Genomic DNA, 25,973 nt, shown 5'->3' on the forward strand with positions numbered 1-25,973 from the left:
TCTTGCTCTGTTGCTCAGGCTGGAGTGCGGTGGTGCAATCTCGGCTCACTGCAAGCTCCGCCCTGGAGGGAAACTTTAAATATTAATAGAATACATTATGGTTTAACCATATTGTATTAAACCATAATGTATTCAGCCACTCAGGAGAATTTTCCATTGAATCTTTTTTTTTTGGCCAGACAACATTCTCATTTCTGTTCAGAAAAGACTTTTTTTTTTGAGACGGAGTCTCGCTCTGTCGCCCAGGCTGGAGTGCAGTGGCCGGATCTCAGCTCACTGCAAGCTCCGCCTCCCGGGTTCACGCCATTCTTCTGCCTCAGCCTCCTGAGTAGCTGGGACTACAGGCGCCCGCCACCTTGCCTGGCTAGTTTTTTGTATTTTTTAGTAGAGACGGGGTTTCACCGTGTTAGCCAGGATGGTCTCGATCTACTGACCTCGTGATCCGCCGGTCTCAGCCTCCCAAAGTGCTGGGATTACAGGCTTGAGCCACCGCGCCCGGCCAGAAAAGATTTTTAAAGCTTAGAACTAACCAAAGACTCCCACCTGAATAGTTTTTTCAATTTTTCTCTGGCAAGATAAGCACATCTTAAATGCCATTTAGGGAAGTTGCGAGCTGAGTATTTGATTACTTTTTGAATCCTTTTATATAGACAGAATGGTGCTCAGGCAGAATATTCTTTAAATAAAAATGTGTTACCTGCTATGCATTTCCTTCAGCTTCCACCAGCAATAGATGGCTGTTAATTTTGTTTTTCATTAATGTAGACTTTGTTTTAAAAGGTATAAGAAGCAATTTTTTTTTTTTTTTTGAGATGGATTCTCATCCTGTCGCTGGGGCTGGAGTGCGGTGGTGCGATCTTGGCTCACTGCAACCTTCACATCCCAGGTTCAAACGGTTCTCCTTTATCAGCTTCCCAAGTAGCTGGGATTACAGGTGCCTGCCACCATGCCCAGCTAATTTTAGTATTTTTAGTAGAGACAGGGTTTCACCATGTTGGCCAGGCTGGTCTTGAACTCCTGACCTTGTAATCCACCCACCTTGGCCTCCCAAAGTGCTGGGATTACAGGCGTGAGGCACTGTACCCAGCCTAGAAACAAAGTATTAAAACCATTGTCTGATAATATGAAAATCGTAGGAATTCCAATCCTTTTTTTTTTTTTTTTTTGCTTTTTGAGACAAGGTCTTGCTCTGTTGCCCAGGCTGTAGTACTATGGCATGATAATGGCTCACTGTAGCCTTAACCTCCTAGGCTCAAATGATCTTTCCACCTCAGCCTTCTAAGTAGCTGTGACTACAGGTATAGGCCACCTCACCTGTCTAATTTTTGAAATGTTTTGTAGAGATAAGGTCTCATTATGTTGCCCAGTCTGGTCTTGGACTCCTGGGCTCAAATGATCCTCCTATTTTGGCCTCCCAAAGTGCTGGGATTGCAAGCATGAGTTCCTGGCCTCAAATCCATTTTTCTTGCGTCGTTTAAAGTAGTAAAAGAGCATCTTGATACCAACTTCATGTATATATTTAAATGCTATTGTTATAGTTAATGGAATGTATGGAATGTATACATAATAGAGGCTTTTGAATTATTTTTCTGTTTTTTTTTTTCTTTGTTTTTTTTGAGACGAGTTTTGCTCTTGTTGCCCAGGCTGGAGTGCAATGGCGCCATCTCAGCTCACCGCAACCTCTGCCTCCCAGGTTCAAGTGATTCTCCTGTCTCAGCCTCCTGAGTAGCTGGGATTGCAGGCATGCGCCACCACACCTGGCTAATTTTGTATTTTTAGTAGAGACAGGGTTTCTCCATGTTGGTCAGGCTGGTCTCAAACTCCCGACCTCAGATGATCTGCCCACCTCGGCCTCCCAAAGTGCTGGGATTACAGACGTGAGCCACCACGCCCGGCCCATTTTTCTGTTTTTATTAAACATATTTATTGCCTCAAGTACTTACCATTTATTCTTCCTAACTGTAACATTGAGCTCTTTGACCAACATCTCCCCATTTCCCCTTAACCCCTAGCCTCTGGTAACCACTATTGTGCTCTCTGTTTCTATCAGTTCAGTTTTGGATTCCACATAAAAGTGAAAACGTGGTATTATGCCTTTCTGTGCCTGGGTTATTTTACTAGGATAATGTCCTCCAGGTTCATCCATGTTGCACAAATGACACAATTCCCTATTTTTAAAGGCTGAATTGTATTTCATTTTGTATATATATCACATTTTCTTTATCCATTCATCTGATATGGACACTTAGGTTGGTTCCATAATGTGGCCATTGTGAATAATGATATAATAAACGTGGGAGTGCAGATATCTCTTTGATACCCTGATTCCAATTCCTTTCAATATATATTCAGAAATTGAATTGCTGGATTATATAGTAACTCTGTTTTTAGTTTTTCGAGGAACCTCCATCCTGTTTTCCAAACTCCTATACTGATTTACATTCCCACCAACAAGTGTACCTGGGTTCCCTTTTCTCTACATCCTTGCCAACATTTGTTATCTTTTATCTTTTTGATAATATCCATTTTGACAGGTATGTGGTGATATCTCATTGTGATTTTAATTTGCCTTTCCCTAATGATTAGTGATGTTGAACATTTTTTCATGTATCTGTTGACTATTCATATGCCTTCTCTTGAGAAGTATCTGTTCAGGTCCTTAGCCTAGTTTTTAATTAGGTTGTTTTTTTGCTTTTGGGTTGTTTGAGTTCTTTACATATTTTGGATATTAACCCCTTAATCAAATGTATGGCTTGCAAGTATTTTCTCCCATTCCATGGGTGGTCACTTCACTCTGTTGATTGTTTTTTTTACTGTACAGAAGCTTTTATTTTGATGTAATCCCATTAGTCTGGTTTTGGTTTTGTTGCCTGAGCTTTTGGGGTCAAATACAAAAAAGTATTGCCCAGACCAATGTTATATAGTTTTCCCCTGTGTTTTCGTCTAGTAGTTTTACATGGATAATTTTTCTGATACATATTTCAGAATCTCCATTGGTGGCAATAAATAGGTTTTTTTATTGTATAAGTAGAAAATCTTTTACATAGTGGAATATGTTAACAGATGATTGGTGTCTTAATGTTAGAGCATTTTGATAACAGGTAACCATAAAACTACTTCTAATCACCATATCGTTTCTCGTGTTTGTGGACTAGGCATCATGTGAATTTTCTGTTTGCTCCTGCAGATTTACTCTCTACTCCTCTGCATGCTGCATTGTACTTTGGCATGTATGCGCTGTATTAGTAGACTCCTTTGTCCTCTGGCTTTCTGTTGAGTTTTGCCAATGTGAGCCACCAGCAGGAAATTAGAGGGCAGGGAATAAAATGAGGTTGTGTTATTTACTCTTCACCATTCAGATTCTCGGATTCCTTCCTTGTTATATGCCATGGGTAACTGGATTTTCTACTAAGGCCACAGCTACTATTGGGAAGCCTTCTCCATTTGGGTATCCTCCTGGGGTTCCCAGTAACTGCTCTCTCTTTTTACCCTTTCAGATATTGGGTTTGTGATAGTCCATTTTGTGCTGCTATAACAGAATACCACAGACTGAGTAATTAATAAAGAACAGAACTTTATTGGCTTACAGTTGTGGAGGCAAGGAAGTCCAAGGTTGAGGGACTGGCATCTGGCAAGGGCCTTCTTGCTGCATCATTGAACATAGCAGAAGGCGAGAGGGTGAGAGAGAGTCAGAGAGAGAAGGGGACAGAGCTCATGATTTTATAACAAACCCACTTCCATAATAATGGCATTAATCCATTCATGATGCTGGAGACGTCATTGGCATAATCACTGCTCATTCAGTCCCAGCTCCCAACACTGTATATTGTTTCCAACACAGGTTTTTTAGGGGACACATTTTAACAGCAGCAGGGATATTAATGGTTTTCTCAGTGCTGCTAGCCCTGGGGTACTATTCTGTTCATTGTTGGAAACCCTGTCCACATCTTTGTAGATAATACCCTATTAGACAATTAAAAAAGTTTTTTTTTAATGTGTACAGCCTAAATCTCACCACTACTAGCCAATTTGAATGTATCATTTGGTTTCCTGTCAAGACCAATACAACAGCCCGTGCTTATACGTTGGAGTACTTTTTAACAACTGAAGACAAACCTGGCTTCACTTAATGTTAAGAACAGACTTTTTCTGTTTTGTTTTAATACAATTAATGGTAAGACAAAGGAATTTTGAAAAGGTCCTGTATTTACATAGTACATTTGTAAAACAGACTCAATTTTTAAAACCCTGATATTTAAGATAAATATTTAAGATTAATACTCCTGGCATATAATACTAATAGAGCATAAGAAGTGGAGGCCTATGCTAGACGTGGTGACTCACACCTGTAATCCCAGCACTTTGGGAGGCCGAGGCGGGTGGATCACGAGGTCAGGAGTTCAAGATCAGCCTTGCCAAGATGGTGAAACCCCATCTCTACTAAAAATACAAAAATTAGCCGGGTGTGGTGGTGGGTGCCTGTAATCCCAGCTACTTGGGAGGCTGAGGCAGAGACTTGCTTGAACCTGGCAGGCGGAGGTTGCGGTGAACCGAGGTTGCGCCACTACATTCCAGCCTGGGTGACAGAGCAAGACTCCATCTCAAAAAAAAAAAAAAGAAGTGGAGACCTAGATCTTTTTATAATCTTATAGTAATTCACTTCAATTTTACCTTAGATGTACCTTAAGAATAAACATATTTTCTCTAATTCTCTTACGTATTAATTTAGTTTCAGTTAATATTCCTCAAATATGTGTATATTTGTGTAAGTTTATATATATATATTTTTAAAATATTGTTATAGGTGGCCAGGCGTGGTGGCTCACATCTGTAATCCCAGCACTTTGGGAGGCCGAGGTGGGCAGATCACGAGGTCAGGAGATCAAGACCATCCTGGCTAACATGGTGAAACACCGTCTCTACTAAAAATACAAAAAATTAGCCAGGTGTGGTGGCATGCACCTGTAGCCCCAGCTACTCGGGAGGCTGAGGCAGGAGAATCACTTGAACCCGGAAGGCAGAGGTTGCAGTGAGGCGAGATCCCGCCACTGCACTCCAGCCTGGGTGACAGAGTGAGACTCCATCTGGAAGGAAAAGAAAAGAAGAGAAGAGAAGAGAGAAAAGAAAAGGTTAAGAAAATTATAAGGAAGAGAAAATATATTTACTGTTCATTAAGTGGGAAGTGGATCATCATCATAAGTCTTCTTTCTCATTGTCTTCACATTGAGTAGGCTGAGGAGGAAGAGGAGGGGTTGGTCTTGCTGTGTTAGGCATGGCAGAAGGTGGAAGGGGAGGTGAGAGAGAAAGGCATACTCGCTGTAACTTCATGGAAATACATAGTAATTTCTGTCTGACTTTTTTATACTTTTCATTTCCCTAAAAAATGTTCTATGTGGTAACAGTTCTTTTCCCACCATTTGCTTTAGTTTCACTGCCTGTATAGAAGGGTCCATGTTGTAAAAGAAGTCAAGAAGTCTTGAAAAATCAGAGCCCTTCTGCCAGATTGTCTAATGTCAGTTTCTTTTCTGGCACTGCTGCTTTTACATCTTCTTCATCATCTGGCAATGGTTTGCAGGCACTCATCTCTATCAAGCCATTTTCTGTTAATATCTCTGGTGTGTCTATTAGCTCTTGAATTTCTCCAAGATCCAAATTTTAAAACCCTCCACCCCCCAGCCCACCTTTCTTTTCATATCTACCATATCTTTCATGATTTCATTGATTGGCTGTGTCATAAATCCTGTGAAGATGTGCACAACACTTGGACACAGTTTTCTCCAGCAGAAATTTGTTTTGTGTTTGATGTCTTTCACAGCTTTTTCTATGACAATGGCATCTTCAGTGGTGTAATCCTTCCAGACTTTCATGATGTTTTCTTTATCGGGGTTCTCTTTTTTTTTTTTTTTTTTGAGACAGAGTCTCGCTGTCACCCAGGCTGGAGTGCAGTGGCGTGATCTTGGCTCACTGCACCCTCCATCTCCCAGGTTCAAGCAATTCTCCTGCCTCAGCCTCCCGAGTAGCTGGACTACAGGTGCACGCTGCCACATCTGGCTAGTATTTTGTATTTTAGTAAAGATGGGGTTTCACCATGTTGCCTAGCCTGGTTGCAAAACCCTGAGCTCAGGTAATCTGCCCGCCTCGGCCTCCCAAAGTGCTAGGATTATAAGCGTGAGCCACCGCGCTCAGCCCACGGTTCTCTTCTATAGCATCAACAGTACTTCCCATAGAGTAATGTGTGTAATGAACCTTAAAGGTCCTTATGACCCCAGATCTAGAGGCTGAACTAGAGATGTTGTGTTCGGGGGCAAGTACAACACTTTGACGCCTTCAGTGTTGAACTTGTGGGGTTCTGGGTGGCCAGGAGCATTGTCCAATAACAAAAGAACTTTAAAAGTCAGTCCCTAATTAAAAGAATACTTTCTGACTTCAGGGACAAAGCATTGATGGAACCAGTCCAGGAAAAGGGTTCTTGTTATCTGGGCCTTGTTGTACAGACGAAAGCCTGGTAACTGGTGTTTATCTTTTTCCTTTAAGGCTTAGGGGCTAGCAGCTTTATAGATAAGGTAATAATAATAATAAACCAGACTGCATTTGTACAAAATAGTAGAGTTAGCCTATCCCTTTCTACCTTGAATCCTGGTGCTTACTTCTCTTCCTTACTAATAAATGTCTTTTGAGGGATGTTTTTTCAGAATAGGCACTTTGATCTCCATTAAAAACCTGTTCTGATAGATATCCTTTCTTCTCAATGATTGTCTTAATGGTGTGTGGGAACTCATCTGCTGTCTTTTGGTTGGCAGAAGCTGCTTCTGTTGTTTTGTTGACATTTTTAAAGCCGAACTTCTTTGTAAAATTATCAAGCCATCCTTTGCTGGCATTAAATTCTCCAGCTTTAGATACTGTTAGGGTTCTCCAGAGGGACAGAACTAATATAATATATGTATATATGAAAGGGAGTTTATTTATTTTTTTTGAGACAGGGTCTCCCTCTGTTGCCCAGGCTGGAGTGCAGTAGTGCGATCTTGGCTCGCTGCAACCTCTGCCTCCTGGGTTCAAACGATTCTCCCATCTCAGTCTCCTGAGTAGCTGGGATCACAGGTGTGTGCCACTACAGCCCAGCTAATTTTTGTATTTTTATTTATTTTATTTATTTAGAGACGGAGTCTTGCTCTGTTGCTCAGGCTGGAGTGCAGTGGGTCAATCTCAGCTCACTGCAACCTCCACCTCCCGAATTCAAGCAATTCTCCTGTCTCAGCTTCCCTAGAAGCTGGGATTATAGGCGCACGCTACCGTGCCTGGCTAATTTTTGTATTTTTAGTAGAGACAGGATTTTGCCATGTTGGCCAGGCTGCTCTTGAACTCCTGACCTCAGGTGATCCAGCCACCTCAACCTCCCAAAGTTCTGAGATTACAGGTGTGAGCCACTGCGCCTGGCCTAATTTTTGTATTTTTCGTAGAAATGGGGTTTCACCATATTGGTCAGGCTGTGCAAGGGAGTTCATTCGAGATAATTGGCTGACATGATCACAAGGCAATGTTCCACAATAGGCTGTCCACAAGGTGAGGAAGAAGGAAGCCAGTAGTGGCTCAGTCCAAGTCTGAAAGCCTCAAAACCAGGGAAGCTGACAGTGCAGCCTTCAGTCTGTGGCTGAAGGCCTGAGAGCCCCCAGCAAACCACTGGTGTAAGTCCAAGAGTCCAAAGGCCAAAGAACCTGAAGTCTGATGTCCAAGAGCCGGCGGAACAGATGAAAGCATCCAGCACAGGAGAAAGATGAAAGCCAGAAGAGACTCAGCAAGCTGGCTTATTCCACTTTCTTCTGCCTGCTTTGTTGTAGCTGCACTGTCAGCCCATTGGATGGTGTCCACCCACATCAAGGGTAGGTCTTCCTCTCCGAGTCCACTGACTCAAATGTCAGTCTCCTTTGGCAACACCTTCACAGACACACCTAGAAACAATACTTTACCAGCTATCTAGGCATCCCTCGATCCAATCACGTTGACACCTAATATTAATCATCACAGATACTTTACCGTCCTTTTGCTTTAAGCTGTCATAACTCTGCTTTTTCTTGAATCATATTAGTCTATAGCTATGCCTTTCTTACAAGCAGTCTTGCAGCACAAAAAAGCTGCATTTTCAATACAAGATAAAAAGTTGGCCGTGCACGGTGGCTCACACCTATAATCCCAGCACTTTGGGAGGCTGATGTAGGTGGATCGCTTGAGGTCAGGAGTTGGAGACCAGCCTGGTTAACACGGTGAAACCCCATCTCTACTAAAAATATAAAAATTAGCCAGGCATGGTGGTGGGTGCCTGTAATCCCAGCTGAGGCAGGAGAATTGCTTGAACCTCGGAGGCGGAGGTTGCAGTGAACCAAGATTGCACCTTTGCACTCCAGCCTGGGTGACAGATTGAGACCCTGTCTCAAAAAGACAAGGAAAGAAAAAAAAAGATATTTGGCAAAAAGCGCAAGGTTTTCATGCCTACTGGCATAGCTGCAGGAACAGCTTCACAAATTTCCTTTTCTTTCTTTTTTTTTTTTTCTTTTTGCAATGGTTCTTACACTGGATTCATGTATCTTGAAATGGCAGGTAGCCACAGCTGCAGACCCCAACCTATGGTATATATCAAGCAGTTCACCTTTTTCTTGTAATGTCATGACTGTTTCCTGCTTCTTGAGAGCACTTCCAGCATCAGTTATGGCGCTTTGTATTAGTCCTGTGGTGTTATTTAAGGTTTGTAGTATTGTACTAAACATGTTGAAAATTATGTAAGAACCACAAGAGATCAATTTTTACTGTGATTTGCAATTTACTGGAGAGGTGAACTGCTCACATAGAGATGAATAATGTCACATGGCATTTTAAGCAGATACTCACAACCCTTGAGCTCACTGCAATAGCAGCAGGAGGTGGCTAAGAAATTATAGTAGTATATTATGTACTGCAGTTAATTTTATGCAGTTATGACTTTTTTTTTTTTTTTGATACAGAGTTTCACTTTTGTTGCCAGGCTAGAGTATAATGGGGCAATCTTGGCTCACTGCAACCTCCGCCTCTTGGGTTCAAGCGATTCTCCTGCTTGTTCAGCCTCCCGAGTAGCTGGGATTACAGACGCCTTTTGTATTTTTAGTGGAGATGGGGTTTCGCCATGTTGATCAGGCTGGTCTCAAACTCCTGACCTCAGGTGATCCACTCGCCTCAGCCTCCCAAAGTGCTGGGATTACAGGTGTGAGCCACCCCGCCTGGCCCATGCAGTTATGATTTAATACTATATCTTTATGTTTGAATAAATTTCTCTTGACTGCAAATGGCACAATGTAATGTCTGTCTGTGCGGGTAAGTTTTGATAACTCTATTATAAAATTAAAAATTGCACATATTTTATGGTAATAAATGATAAACTAGTGTCTACATTTATTTTATGCATTCACAGCATACTTTTTCTTGATTTTTTTGACATTTCTAGTCTATAGGTTCATCTGAGTTTTTAAAAATTGTTACAAATTTTCAAAAAATGTTTAATATATTTATTGAAAGAAAATCCATTAATAAGTTGATCCACACAGTTCAAACCTGTGTTGTTGAACTGTATGCTTTCCTCCAAAGCATGCCTAGTCCTTTTCTAAATAGTTTCTTGGCCTTATCACGTATTATGTGTTATTGAAATTGGTTCCTTTCCTTGTACTCCTGCCACTGTTTCCATTTGCTGTAAACCATAAGATCAGAGCATCTTAAACAGAGCCACTAAAGTAACCCTTGTCCCACATAAAAGACGCATCCTGCTCTGAATGTAGAAGATATAGCGGATTTTATCCAGGGTGTCAGTAATACATAGTTTTTTCTTGGCTGAATCTGTTTGCTTGGACATTCGTTCTTCAGTAAGTAGAGACAACGGAGCTGCATTACTTTGTCTCTTCAGGCACAGTATCACAGAAACTGGCGTATCTACTTTTTATGGCACTGCTGTGTTATTTGTTGATTTCTGTTTTCACCCATACACTCAGTCTTTTTTTGTTTTTTTCTGAGACGGAGTTTCACTCCTGTTGCCCTGGAGTGCAGTGGCGCGATCTCGGCTCACTACAACCTCCGCCTCCCGGATTCAAGCAATTCTCCTGCCTCAGCTTCCCGAGTAGCTGGGGATTACAGGCATGCACCACTATGCCTGGCTAATTTTTGTATTTTGAGTAGAGATGGGGTTTCTTCATGTTGGTCAGGCTGGTCTGGAGCTCCTGACCTCAGGTGATCCACCCGCATCAGCCTCCCAAAGTGCTGGGATTACAGACGTGAGCCACTGCGCCTGGCCCCATCCACTCAGTCTTAACAGATATTCTTGTGTTTGCCTTTGTAATGCCCTTTTAATCATTAGTATATTTAAGAAGATTATGGACAAGTTTTTCTCTTTCTCCCCTCCTTGGAAGCCATATTAAAACAATTATTGTCCAGACACAGTAGCTCACTCCTGTAATCCCAGCACTTTGGGAGGCTAAGGCAGGTGGGTCAATGGGGCCGGAATTTGAGACCAGCCTGGCCAACATGGCGGAACCTCGTTTATACTAAAAATACAAAAATTTGTGCAATTGGTGCACGTCTGTAATCCCAGCTACTCATGAGGCTAGGGCGTGATAATCAATTGAACCCAGGAGGCAGAGGTTGCAGTGAGCTGAGATCGCACCACTGCACTCTAGCCTGGGTGACAGAGTGAGACTCTGCCTTAAAAAAAAAAAAACCCAAAAATTATTAATGCATTTGATTCATTGAAGGCTTTATACTATGTTTTCTTTGGATAAACATATTGGTCCAATGAAGCATGCCTTTATCACTGGCTTCATCTAGAAAGGCAGATAACATCTGTTTGGCAAGCTTCACAAAATTCATTTGGAATTATAGAACCAAGATTAACTATGTCGGTGTGCATTGTGGATTGCATTCTGCCAGTGGCCCCGGCTTACCAAATATGCACTGAGCTTATCTTGGGTTCTTCGGTCTAGCCCTTTTTTAAGACTTAAAGAAGGGATGCAGTTTCAGCTTTCTACCTATGACTAGCCAGTTTTCCCAGCACTATTTATTAAATAGGGAATCCTTTCCCTATTTCTTGTTTTTGTCAGGTTTCTTACAAAAATTAATTCAAGATGGATTAAAGACTTAAATGTTAGACCTAAAATCATAAAAACCCTAGAAGAAAACCTAGGCAGTACCATTCAGGACATAGGCATGGGCAAGGACTTCATGACTAAAACATCAAAAGCATTGGCAACAAAAGCCCAAATTGACAAATGGGACCTAATTAAACTAAAGAGCTTCTGCATGGCAAAAGAAACTACCAGCAGAGTGAACAGGCAACCTACAGAATGGGAGAAAATTTTTACCCTCTACCCATCTGACAAAGGGCTAATATCCAGAATCTACAAAGAACTTAAACAAATTTACAAGAAAAAAATCAACCCCATCAAAAAGTGGGTGAAGGATATGAACAGGCACTTCTCAAAAGAAGACATTTATGCTGCCAACAGACACGTGAAAAAATGCTCATCATCACTGGCCATCAGAGAAATGCAAATCAAAAACACCATCTCACACCATTAGAATGGCAATCATTAAAAAGTCAGGAAACAACAGGTGCTGGAGAGGATGTGGAGAAACAGGAACACTTTTACACTGTTGGTGGGACTGTAAACTAGTTCAACCATTGTGGAAGACAGTGTGGCCATTCCTCAAGGATCTAGAACTAGAAATACCATTTGACCCAGCCATCCCATTACTGGGTATATACCCAAAGGATTATAAATCATGCTGCTATAAAGACACATGCACACATATGTTTATTGTGGCACTATTCACAATAGCAAAGACTTGGAACCAACCCAGATGTCCATCAATGATAGACTGGATTAAGAAAATGTGGCACGGCCAGGCGCGGTGGCTCAAGCCTGTAATCCCAGCACTTTGGGAGGCCGAGACGGGCGGATCACAAGGTCAGGAGATCGAGACCATCCTGGCTAACACGGTGAAACCCCGTCTCTACTAAAAAATACAAAAACCTAGCCGGGCGAGGTGGCGGGCGCCTGTAGTCCCAGCTACTCGGGAGGCTGAAGCAGGAGAATGGCGTGAACCCGGGAGGCGGAGCTTGCAGTGAGCTGAGATCCGGCCACTGCACTCCAGGCTGGGTGACAAAGCAAGACTCTGTCTCAACAAAAAAAAAAAAAGAAAATGTGGCACATATACACCATGGAATACTATGCAGCCTTAAAAAAGGATGAGTTCATGTCCTTTGTAGGGACATGAATGAAGCTGGAAACCATCATTCTGAGTAAGCTATCGCAAGGACAGAAAACCAGACACTGCATGTTCTCACTCATAGGTGGGAATTGAACAATGAGAACACTTCGACACAGGATGGGGAACATCACATAGTGGGGCCTGTCGTGGGGTGGGGGGAGGGGGGAGGGATAGCATTAGGAGATGTACCTGATGTAAATGATGAGTTAATGGGTGCAGCACACCAACATGGCACATATATACATATGTAACAAATATGCATGTTGTGCACAGATACCCTAGAACTTAAAGTATAATAATAAAAAAAAGACTTAAAGAAACAAAACTTATCTTGCCACTTATTTGTCCCTTAATTTCCCACCATTAAAAGCTCATTTGATGTTCACTTACATATCCTGCTTAATTTCTCTGAACCTTTATTTCCCTGCTATAGCATAAGTATGTCAGATGGCGTCCTTAAGTTTCTTTCTATTGACTGAACACCCTCTCTGTGTTGTGTTTACAAATTGTGGAAGCGAAAATTTAGCAAGACAGGAGAAAGGAAGGCTCTGGATTGTCAACTCATTGCAGACTGCGATTACCAGCTCCATTTCAGCAGCTGCATCTTTTTTTGATTCTTCTATGGGCTTAAGGTGGTGGTAGTTATATGGGTGAATGTAAAATATCTTTGTGGAATTTTAACTCTAAAGATTTTAAATTGTGGATTGCAGTCTCTTTGTAGTACTGCCTATACAATATTCTTGGTGCCTACCAAGTATTTGACTACTTCATTCTGGCCTAAATATATGGAATGAATTTAGGTATGACTGTTGCTAACCTGATTTCTTGTTGCAGACAAAACTTACCTGGGGCCCATACTTATGGTTTTACATGCTTCGGGCTGCTACATCAACTCTCTCAGGTATTGCTTTTCTGCTTGAATACTGTATAATTTCTGTAACATGCTTCAGCAACAGGAGCTTTGCTAAATAGGATGTTTCCAAACTGAAGGAGAAACAGTAGGGAGTTAATCACTGTCCTCAGGAGCTAGCTAGCATTGGGACATAGTAACCTAACTTGTACTTCACATTAAAACATTCTTCAGCTTCCAGTATGGGTTTTTTTTTAGGAATGAAAAATGACTATATTAGTTTAGATATTGTTTTCAAGTTCTTAAACCCTTTCTCTTAACAGCTATTTTGCTGCTTTGTCATTTGGTTTCCAATTGATAACATTCTCAATCTGTCTCACTGCTTATTCTAAACCATCTATTACAGTTAATTTATATTTCTATATCATTAATATTTCATTTCTTTAATTGAGATGTGACTAAGTCATATTTGAAGGAAATGAATTATCAACTTATAACTTAATGTGAATTTAAAATATAGGTTTTAAATTAGAAAGCTTTCATCTGTTTTCATTTTTAACTCCCTCATAGCTTTTTATCACTTTCTGCTTTTTAATAGAGCTAGTTGTGAATAGTAATCGATTCAACAGACATTTACTGAGCACTCAATATATGCTAGACAGGTTGGTGTAATGGAAAGAGCATGAGCTTTAGATTCAGACCTAGCTTTGAACTTTGGATCTACTTTATCAATTTGGGTAAGTTCTTTAACCTCTCTACATCTAACCTTTCACAGTGCCTGGCACATGGTAGGCACTCAGTGAGTGTTATACTACAAGCCATTCCCTTCCTCCAGCCCAGTGATATCCCAGCTTTCTGAGTATACATTTTTCTTTTTTGAGACAGAGTCTTGCTCTTTCATCAAGGCTGGAGTGCAGTGGTATGATCTTGGCTCACTGTAACCTCCACCTCCTGGTTTCAAGCTATTATCCTGTCTCAGCCTTGTGAGTAGCTGGGATTACAGGCACCCGCCACCATGCCCAGTGAATTTCATATTTTTAGTAGAGATGAGGTTTCAACATGTTGTTCAAGCTGGTCTTGAACTCCTGACCTCATGTGATCTGCCTGCCTCAGTGTGAGGCATGAGCCACCATGCCCGGCAGTATACACTTTTCTTAAAGACATAGACATATAACAGATATACCTAGTGATAAGTGTTCTAATACACATATGAAAAGACTTGTTGGGAGTTCTGAAGCCACTAATACTTCTTGAAGAAATCAGGGAAGATATACAGAAGAGAGATATATTAGGTTTTTATAATCTCCTTGAGAGCAGGAACAGTAACTCTTGTATTCCTACAGTGTCTTACACATAGAAAGTGCTCAAGAAATGTTTATAGAATTATATAAGTCTTTTAACTTTTGTGTCTTCAGTGTGTGACTTCCTTGGAGAGAAGATTGCATCTGTTTTGGGTATCAGCACCCCAAAGTACCAATATGCCATTGATGAATATTATCGGATGAAGAAGGAGGTATGTATGCCTCCTTTTTACGTTTTCTTGATTCAGTTCAGTTTGCCATGGACTTGATGGGTTGCATAATGAGCGGATGTATTTTCTAACTGCCCAACATGTAGCTCTCTTATGCTAGGCATTTCATTCTAGAATCATTAATTTCTTTTATCAAAGTAACATACATGTAGGGACATGGATGCAGCTGGAAACCATCATTCTCAGCAAACTATCGCAAGAACAGAAAACCAAATACCACATGTTCTCACTCATAGGTGGGAATTGAACAATGAGATCACTTGGACACATGAAGGGGAGCATCACACACCGGGTCCTATTGTGGGGAGGGGGTAACCCTAAATGATGAGTTAATGGGTGCAGCACACCAACATGGTACATGTATATATATGTAACAAACCTGCACGTTGTGCACATGTACCCTAGAACTTACAGTATTAAAAAAAAAAGTAACATACATTTTGGAATTCTTTAAAACTGGAATTTCCCTATGATCTGTGTGCAAAATAAGCTAGATTTCATTGTCTTAGTGCTATGTGAGATGCCTTATATACATTATTTAATCTTCACATGCCTCTTTTTGGATTATCATTCTAAGATGAAGAAACAAGATATTTAGAGCACATGGACTAGATGTAGGACAAGTGGAGTGGTTCAACACAGACCAAGTACAGGAAATGTGTATGTGCCAGGTGTTAGTGCACAAAAATTTGAGGGCAGTTTAAAAATAGTGAGGTCTTAAGGTGAGAGTGAAGTGAATTTTGTCTTAAAAAATAAAAGCCTTTAGTGCTTAGGACCATGGGCTCAAGAACCAAAGGGTTTGAATTCAGAATCTGTTCTGCCACTTAAAACTCTGTAACCTTGGACAGAACACTTAACCCCTCAATAAGCCTCAATCTCCTCATCTTTGTAATGAGAATTGCAGCATGCATGCTTGGGGACTGCTCTACAGATTAAATACAATATATAAAATGTTTGGAACAGCACCTAGTGTGTATTGGTGAACACAACAAATATTGGCATCTGCTATTCTTCAAGCAAATAGAGGGCAGCAATTCAGGTAAAGCTAGAATGTAGAGGCATGAAGGTACGTTGTTATGGTTGGGGAAATGGCAAAAATATAATAGTTTATTGTCACTGGGGCATAAGGTACAATGTGGGAGTAACTGGACATGAGCCTGGACAGGTCAGCTGACTTAACATTTGTTATATGGTTTCAAACCTGTTTTATGAACAGATAAGTATTTAACACTATAAGCCTGACTTAGAGCCTCATTACCTCATCTGGACTATTAAACTAGCCTCCTAAATGGCGTCTTTCTATTCTCAAGCAAGCCCCAGAGTAATCTTCTGGGGCTACTCACTGTGTACTGACTACCCGTTCTGCAGGGTCCAATACAAATGCCACCTCCTCAATGAATTTAGTTCTGCAATGAGAAATTATTTACCCTTTCAAAATCTCTACATCTGTCATAATACTGTTTTTACATGTCTTAACTTCCCTACTAAGTTGTAAACTTCTTGAGGGAAGGTACTGCTTTATCTGTGTATTTGGTGCTTATGGGAAAACTATGCTATATATCATTTAGTAAATGAACCAGCCTATTCAACCGAATAGACTGATACCCTACAATTGAAGTGATACAGTTGAAGCTAACTTTTTATTTATTTATTTAGCTTAGACTTAATAAAAGAAATATAGTCATTGTCAAAGTTAATTCAGGTCTCATCTAAGTGACATAGTGCTGGACCGTGTTTTAAAAAATAACCTCTTTTGGGCTGAGCGCGGTAGCTCACGTCTGTAATCTCAACACTTTGGGAGGCTGAGGTGGGTGGATCACTTGAGGTCAGGAGTTCGAGACCAGCCTGGCCAACATGGAGAAACCCTGTCTCTACTAAAAATACAAAAATTAGCTGGACATGGTGGCAGGTGCTTGTAGTCCCAGCTACTCGGGAGGCTGAGTCAGGAGAATTGCTTGAGCCTGGGAGACGGAGGTTGCAGTGAGCCACTGCACTCCAGCCTGGGCAACAGAGCAATACTCTCTCAAAAAAACAAGAAAAAAACTACTTTCCTTAAAATGTTTTACAGTAGTTATTTCAATTAGAGAGCAGGAGAAGGGAAAATATGTCTTAATTAGACCAAACTGAATTGAACATGACACTTTTTTTTTTTTTTTTTTTTTAAACATAAGCTGACAGTGGGGAAAACAGCACTATATACCTTTTGGACTTTCGTATTTCAACTATTCTTGATGTTGCCCCCTTTTTTAGGAAGAAGAAGAAGAAGAAGAAAACAGGATATCTGAAGAAGCAGAAAGACAGTATCAACAGAATAAATTGCAGACTGATTCCATTGTTCAGACAGATCAACCAGAGACAGTGATATCCAGCTCATTTGTGAATGTCAATTTTGAAATGGAGGGAGACAGTGAAGTAATTATGGAAAGCAAGCAAAATCCAGTCTCTGTCCCACCATAAAATGAAATGACTATCAAGCTTTAAACTCTTAAGTTTTTTTTTAATATAGAAACTTTCACATTCTTTATTCAGTGGGACTTAATACAATTATTTATATTTTAAATTATTAAAATATCTGGAAAGGGAAAATGTTTCTTCATTTTTAGAATCTATGTAGCAAAAGCCAGATCTGAAATTCAGATATTTGTACTGTTTTTACTGTGCATAGAATTAGTGCTTTGGTTTTAAAATGATCTTTTAAAAACATTAAGGACATCCTAGAGCCTTAATAGTTAAGAAGAGTTAAATTATCAAGCCTGTCTATTTATACGTTTGCTTTTTTTAAAAAAGGTAAGTTGCTGATTAAGTCTAATTGTAATTGATAATTCCATAGTCTTAGATTAAAATGAGGATATTTTCTTCTAGATTTTCTCATGTTATGCCATGCATTTATATATCTAACCATTAATTCACATTAAGGATGCTTCACCATATAATAAAAGGAGAAAGATGGAAGCACTTTGAATTTTCTTTCATTGAGAATAACTTTTATGTAAGATTCTGTATTTATAACACCAGATATTAAGATAGGCTTCCATTTTTTAATGCAAGCCACTTAATCTTGTATTCTTTTTCAGGACTCAAATAACTAGCTTTGAACATAAAATTAAAACACTACTTATGGAATACATTTATTAATGTTAAACCTAGTGAATATCCATGTGGCATCCTGGTTATGTTATCCGTTCAGCATTCATCCTATAGAAAAGTGGTTTGGAGGAGATTGGGGGATAGTGGGACAGGTATAGATTTAATCCATCAGGAGCAATTAGATATTGTATAAGGTGCAATGATAGCCTAACGAAATTACCTGACATTCATCATTTAGAAGTAGCAACAGTGAAGACTGGACAGTTTACCTGAATTTGTTTGGCCATTCCTCTACCTACTTGGTTATTTGTAAACCTTATAAAGGTATATATTGTGAAGCTAATTTTGAAAATATTCCTAAATATGGCTGGGTACGGTGCTTATGCTTGTAATCCCAGCACTTTGGGAAGCTGAGGCGGGCAGATTACTTGGGTCAGGAGTTTGAGACCAGCCTGGCCAATGTAGTGAAACCCCATCTCTACAAAAATACAAAAATTTAGCCGGGTGTGGTGGTGCACGTCTGTAATCCCAGTTGCTCCGGAGGCTGAGGCAGGAGAATCACTTGAACCAGGGAGGTGGAGGTTGCAGTGAGCCGAGATTGCACCACTGCACTCCAGCCTGGGTGACAGAGTGAGACTCCATCCTGGGGGGGGGGGGGGAAGAAAAATACATATATATACACATACACACACATATATTTCTAAATGTGTGTATAGAACCTTTTATCAGTATAACATTGATTTATAATTAAATGTGGGTGAGGAAGAATGTGTGGAGTATTTCAGAAATTTTGATCTTAAAACCCTTTTCAGAAACTTAAAGCTATTAGAAATTAAGTTATATTAATAGCCTTCTAAACAGCATTAAGTTTTCAATCTTAATATATCTATATAAAATATAGTGTCAGAAAGTAACATCATCAATACAGTGGGTCCGTAATGGAAATCTGTGTCAATGAACATGAACGGAGTTCCTCAACTACAAGTTGAAGGATAATTAAACTTTTCATTAGGAGTGTTCAGCTACATGGATTCATGGAATGGTGGTTCATAGTAAGTGATGGTAATCTTTTTATTCATGGGTGTAAACCATTTATAACTTAGTGCTCAAAAGATTAATCTTTTGATTATATAATGTCCCATGAATTATAGTTTACCAATAGTTCTAAAACATGCTAACCTAACCTTTTCCTTCTAATTTAACTTCATTCGAGATAGTACCTCTCACTCACAGATATTTATTTGGTTATCAAGTGAAGGTAGGTGTGTCTAAAAGTGATCTTTTGAATCCTGTCTCCCTAGAGGTAATAGTATCTAGAGTTTACTGAGAACATTTTATGATTGTAATAAAAGGAAGTAGTGACTTATGGAGGTTTTGTTTCTTGAATTTTACTTTTGCTACTTGTCCAATAGTGGCTAGTTTATCAATAGTTATTCACTGTGCCTTAAGTTTATACTGTTTATGCAAACTATAAAATTTCCCATAAATGTATTCAGTGGTTTGTCTTTTTTTAAACCTCTTTCACTCACTTTTTCATACTTCCTTTTCAGTCCTTTTAAGAATTCCAGTTCCAGCTGGGTGCGGTGGTCCACGCCATAGTCCCAGCACTTTGGGAGGCCGAGGTGGGCGGATCACCAGGTCAGGAGTCTGAGACCAACCTGGCCAACATGGTGAAATCCCATCTCTACTAAAAATACAAAAATTAGCTGGGCATGGTGGCAGGTGCTTGTAATCCTAGCTGCTCGGGAGGCTGAGGCAGAAGAATCGCTTGAGCCTGGGAGGCAGAGGTTGCAGTAAACGGAGTTTGTGCCATTGTACTCCAGCCTGGGTGACAGAGTAAGACTCGTCTCCAAAAAAAAAAAAAATTCCAGTTCCTTCTGGATCATAGTTCATATTTACCTTCTTCTAATCTTTCAGCATCTCATAAAAACTAAATGTAACATATAACTGAAGTCTTTACCCTGAATTAACATAAATGCTTTAACACAAATCCTTAACAAAATGAAGTTTATTTTTTGGTTTGAGACAGGGTCTTACTCTGTTGCCCAGGCTGGAGTGCAATGGTGCAATCATGGCTCACTCCAGCCTCGACCTCCTGGGCTTCAGCAGTCCTTCCCTGTCAGCCTCCCAAGGATCAGGGATGACAGGCTCATACCACCATGCCCAGCTAATGTTCTTTATTTATTTTTTGTACAGACTTCGTTTTGCCATGTTGTCCAGGCTTGGAATTAAGTTTTATAAAATGTAACTCTGGTACTGGTTAATAAAACTAGACTTTTTTTTTTTTTTTTTTTTTGAGACAGAGTCTCGCTCTGTCGCCCAGGCTGGAGTGCAGTAGCGCGATTTTGGCTCACTGCAAGTTCCGCCTCCTGGGTTCATGCCATTCTCCTGCCTCAGCCTCCCGAGCAGCTGGGACTACAGGCGCCCACCACCATGCCCAGCTAATTTTTTGTATTTTTAGTAGAGACGGGGTTTCACCGTGTTATTCAGGATAGTCTCGATCTCCTGACCTCGTGGTCTGCCCACCTCGGCCTCCCAAAGTGTTGGGATTACAGGCATGAGCCACCGTGCCCGGCCGACAAATTTTTTATACCAATGATTTTCATGAAAGTAAAACACTAGTTTGAATACATTTTATTAAAACATCCAATTAAAAGAAAGAACAAGGCTGGGCATGGCTCACATATCATGGTGGCTATAATCTCAGCACTGTGGGAGGCTGAGGCGGGTGGATCACCTGAGGTCAGGAGTTCGAGACTAGCCTGGCCAACATGGCGAGACCCCATCTCTACTAAAAATACAAAAATTAGCCAGGCATGGTGGTGCACACCTGAAGTCCCAGCTACTCAGGAGACTGAGTCAGGAGAATTGCCTGAAGCTGGGAGGTGGAGGCTGCAGTGAGCAGAGATCATGCCACTGCACTCCAGCCTGGACAACAGAGGGAGACTGTCTCAAGGAAAAAAAAAACAAAAAACGAAAAACAAAAAGGCTGGGTGCCATGGCTCACATCTGTAATCCCAGCACTTTGGGAGGCCGAGGCCGAGGCAGGCAGATCAGTTCAGGTCAGGAGTTCGAGACCAGCCTGGCTAACATGGTGAAACCCTGGCTCTGCTAAAATACAAAAATGAGCCAGGTGTGTTGGCAGGCGCCTATAATCCCAGCTACTCAGGAGGCTGAGGCAGGAGAATCACTTGAACCCCCTAAAAAAAAAAAAATCCTAATCCTAACCCAGAAATAAAATGCTCTACTCTAATGAATGGGAAAGTTTGTAATCTTTGAGATTTTATATATATATACATATATAAAATCTATGTGTGTGTATATATATGCACTGTCAGTCAAATATTCACATTCTAAATGACTGTCAGAAATATTCCATGGAAACTTCATCTCTGAAGATTATACATGTTTAAACTGAACATCATCTATCTACAGCAAATCACACTTCCCATCTTTGAACTAAAAGGAACCAGAACTTACCCTACCTCCTAACAAGCAATATTTGGTCCTATTGCTTCTAAACTATTGCAACCAGAATTCCAGTAACCAAAACATTTGCTGTGTTCTCTAGGCATATCAAGTGTTTTATTTAGACCATTCTGAGGATTTTGCTTTAAAGGCTTTACATGCAGCATTCAAGTATCTCTTAATATAAGACAGTCTAGTCTTTCAGAGATCATGTATCATCAAGGTCTGTAGAGTTTTCACTGTCATTTGCAACAAGAGCTTCTCTGTTCTCATAAGTCCAGAAGCCATTCAAATCGATTAGAATGGTGGTTACTGTGTCTCCTTGATTACTGTTGATTAAATCCTGAAGAGAGATTTTCAAAGGATCCTTTGGTTTTACCATGTCAAAGATTTCATCCTGCAAGAGAAAAAAAATACAATGAAATTTGATCCACTTAATTTCTATCACACGTCGTGATCCAAAATTCAGGGCTGTCTGCATCCACTGAAGTATGGAGGAATAAAATTGAGGGCTGCCACTTGGGCTTATGTTAATTTTTTGTTCTACTTTTTTTCTTTTCCATTTAACAGGCAGTTTCCTTTTCTCTACCTACAATCACAAAATTTTATTGGATAACTCCTTAGCTATGTGATAGCTGTCCTTCATTTTGTAGATGAAGAAACCAAGGCTCAGCATCTAATCCAGCTACATAGGTAATTAGTGGCAGAACTATTTAATGCAGTGTTCAGGGACTGCATGTTAACTAATTTCTTACATATTTTTCTATTGCCTTTCTAATTGGTGGTGAAACAAGGTTTTGTCTGTAGTTTTTGTTGTTTTGTTTTGTTTTTGAGATGGAGTCTCGCTCTGTCATCCAGGCTGGAGTGCAGTAGAGCAATCTTGGCTTACTGCAACCTCCGCCTCCGGGGTTCAAGCAATTCTTCTGCCTCAGCCTCCCGAGTAGCTGGGACTAGAGGTGCACACCACCACACCCAGCTAATTTTTGTATTTTTAGTAGAGATGGGGTTTCACCATATTGGCCAGTCTGGTCTCAAGCTCCTGACCTTAAGTAATCTGCCCGCCTTGGCCTCCCAAAGTGCCGGAATTATACGCGTGAGCCACTGCACCCAGCCTTGTTTTTTTTTTTTGAGACAGAGTTTCACTCTTGTTGTCCAGGCTGGAGTGCAATGGCGTGATCTCGGCTTACCGCAGCCTCTGCCTCCTGGGTTCAAGCGATTCTCCTGCCTCAGCCTCCCAAGTAGCTGGGATTACAGGCATACACCACCACATCCGGCCAATTTTTGTATTTTTAGTAGAGACGGGGTTTCTCCATACTGGTCAGGCTGTCCTCAAACTCCTGACCTCAGGTGATCCACCTGCTTTGGCCTTCCAAAGTGCTGGGATTACAGACGTAAGCCACCGTGCCCAGCCCCTTCTTTTTTTGTGTGAGATGGAGTGTCCCTCTGTCACCCAGGCTGGAGTGCAGTAGTGTGATTTTGGCTCATTGCAACCTTTGCCTCCCAGGTTCAAGCCATTCTCCTGCCTCAGCCTCCCGAGTAGCTGGGATTACAGCTGCGTACCACCACACTCGGCTAACAAGGGTTTGGTTTAATTTTTTTTGCTAATGGTTCAACTCAATTAAACATCTAAATGTTTCAGAGATAGTGACAAAGCTTCATTTCCAATATTGATGTCAACATTTTATTAGGATAGGAGAGGAGTTCTTCTTTCTGGATATGCATTAGATATCCAAAAAGAAGCTAAATGCTGCTAAAACTTACTGGAACATATAGAAGACCTCCTTCTATATTATGAAGTGTACAACAGATATTTACAGGGAATTAGTACATGTTTTCTAATCTTTTTGTAGTAAAATTACTACAAAATTTGTAGTAAAATAAAATTTGTAGTAAAATTACTCAGGTGAACAGGCTCTTTGAGGTAGCATACTAAAAAAAAGTGCCTGAACCTAAACAGTTTCCAAGGTAAAAATTCAGTTTACAGTTGAATAGACTGCCGTAGGATGTAGACTGTACTGACTGTCTTAATTTTCTTTTTTTTTTTTTGAGTCGGAGTTTTACTCTTGTTGCCCAGGCTGGAGTGCAGTGGCGCGATCTCAGCTCACTGCAACCTCCACCTCCCGGGCTCAAACGATTCTCCTGCCTCAGCCTTCCGAGTAGCCAGGATTACATGCATGCACCACCACACCCAGCTAATTTTTGTATTTTTAGTAGAGACGGGATTTCACCATGTTGACCAGGCTGGTCTTGAACTCCTGACCTCGGGTGATCCGCCCGCCTTGACCTCCCAAAGTGCTGGGATTACAAGCGTGAGCCACTGCGCCCGGCCCCCTGACTGTCTTAATTTTCAATTAAAATGAATGAATGCCTCCAATGAGAACATAGTGATGACAATACTAAAATTATAAACTATATAAATAGTCCAAATGTGGTCTCAGTTCGTAATGATTTAAATATCAGTTCAGAACAAAAAGCAAATACTTGATTCAAATAGTACTTCATTACTTGCTTTCATATAAAATTTCATGTAATACAAATGACTATCTCACAATTATCTGGTAATATGTAAATTAAAGGAAAAGATAACCTTGACATCTTGAAATGAAACAGGATCTTGTCCGTGGATTTTCATTAGTTCCTGTATGGCCTGTATTTGATAGAAATAAATCTAAGTAAAAAATGAAATACACAACATCCCCTCTCTTGCCCCACAACCCCTTTCTACTTATAGTTCCTTTCCTATCAGACCACAAACCTCATCATTCTCTTGACAATCTTTTTAGCTTTCTTGACCTTATTCCATATCAATGAGCAAAACCTAAATTCTCAGTGTATTGACCTTTTTAGACCTGTATCTTAACTACTGAGAACTTCAGGAAAAAAAATAAAAAGACTACAGATTGCTGCGTCTACATAGGAATGTTCTCCAACCTCAAATGGGCCCTCAACATGGCATCACAATTATTCTGTTTGATCTGCTCCTCTCATTTTCCACGAATGTTATTCCTGCCTTCACTATTAAGACCCCCAATCTACTGTCTCCCTTCCTACCCTACACTTTGCTTTCTATGTAATACAAGAAATGGAGGTAGACCTCCCAAAACTCTTCCTTTTTATAAACTTTAACAAAAAAATGAAAAAACTGCTGTCATCCAGTGGGACTACAAAATACTTCAGGTGAGCATTATTCAGTGGAAATGTGAAGTTTAAAATTCTTGGTGAATAGTCAACTAACTTTGTTCCTAATGCCTACTCTGTATGTGTTGCCACTGATAATCAGAGTATCCATAAAGGAATCTCTTTGAAGTAGATAAGCATCTGAGTACATGCTATGTTAATATAGTAATAGGCTTGGATGGTATGATCTAGAGGGAATCATCCAGGCCCAGCTTTATCAGTAGGATACTGATGTCCAAACGCTCTATGAATAGCCCAGGATTATAGGGCTCAGCACTGGACACTTTTTTTTTTTTTTTTTCTTCTGAGACAGAGTCTCGTTCTGTTGCCCAGCCTGGAGTGCAGTGGCCGGATCTCAGCTCACTGCAGGCTCCGCCTCCCAGGTTTACGCCATTCTCCTGCCTCAGCCTCTCGAGTAGCTGGGATTACAGGCACCCACTACCTCGCCCGGTTAGTTTTTTGTATTTTTTAGTAGAGACGGGGTTTCACCATGTTAGTGAGGATGGTCTTGATCTGACCTCGTGATCCACCCACCTTTGCCTCCCAAAGTGCTGGGATTACAGGCATGAGCCACCGCACCTGGCCGATTTTTAAGTTTAATAAAAGCATTTACTTAACAGATTTCAGAAGGAAATCAAGTCTGTTTTTAGTTTTTTATTTCTTTCCTATTTAAAAAAATATAAATGAGTTAAAGCTGATTTGATTAGATATAAAATAAAATTATGTATATGTCAGGGGCTGTACTACCATTGGAAATACAAATATGTGATAAATTCTGTACTTGTGACGAAAAACTTGTAAGATGCTAAGCAGTTCAGAAAAGGTAGCTCCTTTCCACAGAAATTTTTATAGACTTTGGTAGTTGTATTTTTTTTTTTTTTTTGAGACAGTCTTGCTCTGCTGCCCAAGCTAGAATGCAGTGGCGTGATTTTGGCTCACTGCAACCTCCGCCTCCTGGGTTCAAGTGATTCTCCTGCCTCAGCCTCCCAAGTAGCTGGGATTACAGGCAAGTGGACCCAGTTATTGGGGAGGCTGAGTGGGAAGCCTGCCTGAGCCCAGAAGTTGGAGGTTGCAATGAGCTATGATCATGCCACTGCACTCCAGCCTGGGTGACAGAGCCAGACCTTTTCTCAAAAAAAGAAAAAAAATAAATAAAAATCACGAGTTAGGTAAAATGGTTACTAAATATTTAATTTACGCAAAATGATACATCTTTAATTTGCTCCTTTTTCTAATTTCCTAAAGTAGATGCTGATTTTAGATCTTTAACGTTTTCCAATATATACATTCAATACTATAAATTTCCCTCTAGCCACCGCTTTTGCTGCATCTCACAAATTTTTTTTTTTTTTGAGACAGACCCGGCCACAACCAAATGATACCTTAAGGAACAATGACTCACTTATGCAAATGAGACTTACCCTAAAGAAATAATTAAGTGAAAAGACATTCAGATATCCTTTGTTCTCAATATCAAGCAGTTTGAAAATATACTGTAGAGCTGCGGGTTCCTTTCTGTTTTCTAATGCAAGGACAAAGTCCAAGTAGGTCTTATAGTCCTGCAGAACAGAAAATAATGTT

At 40.4% G+C, this 25,973-nt stretch overlaps 2 protein-coding genes across 8 annotated transcripts in view; one reads left to right on the forward strand and one right to left on the reverse strand.

Annotated features, from left to right (window-relative positions):
- Window positions 1–19,238, forward strand: part of SRP54 (signal recognition particle subunit SRP54) — a 98,558-nt gene extending 79,320 nt beyond the window's left edge. For 2 of the 3 annotated variants that reach the window (XM_005561068.5, XM_015453705.4), the window contains 3 exons: window positions 13,114–13,180; window positions 14,545–14,642; window positions 16,911–19,238. In XM_005561068.5, coding sequence (XP_005561125.2) covers window positions 13,114–13,180; window positions 14,545–14,642; window positions 16,911–17,117 — 372 coding nt within the window. In that variant the 3' untranslated portion in view covers window positions 17,118–19,238. The remainder of the gene's footprint in view (window positions 1–13,113; window positions 13,181–14,544; window positions 14,643–16,910) is intronic. The other variant, XM_065547494.2, reaches the window with a different exon arrangement.
- Window positions 19,239–21,306: 2,068 nt separating this feature from the next.
- The window catches only part of PPP2R3C (protein phosphatase 2 regulatory subunit B''gamma), a 35,466-nt gene continuing 30,799 nt past the window's right edge, over window positions 21,307–25,973 (reverse strand). For all 5 annotated transcript variants that reach the window (XR_012415705.1, XM_045397533.3, XM_015453709.4 and 2 more), the window contains 3 exons: window positions 25,814–25,951; window positions 23,803–23,862; window positions 21,307–21,612 (listed from right to left, as the gene is read on the reverse strand). Coding sequence is in view for 4 of the 5 variants with exons in the window: in XM_045397533.3 (XP_045253468.1) it covers window positions 21,424–21,612; window positions 23,803–23,862; window positions 25,814–25,951 (387 nt within the window). In the remaining variant the exon portion in view is untranslated. The remainder of the gene's footprint in view (window positions 21,613–23,802; window positions 23,863–25,813; window positions 25,952–25,973) is intronic.

Source organism: Macaca fascicularis, chromosome 7 (genome assembly GCF_037993035.2).
Source record: "Macaca fascicularis isolate 582-1 chromosome 7, T2T-MFA8v1.1".
NCBI lineage: Eukaryota > Metazoa > Chordata > Mammalia > Primates > Cercopithecidae > Macaca > Macaca fascicularis.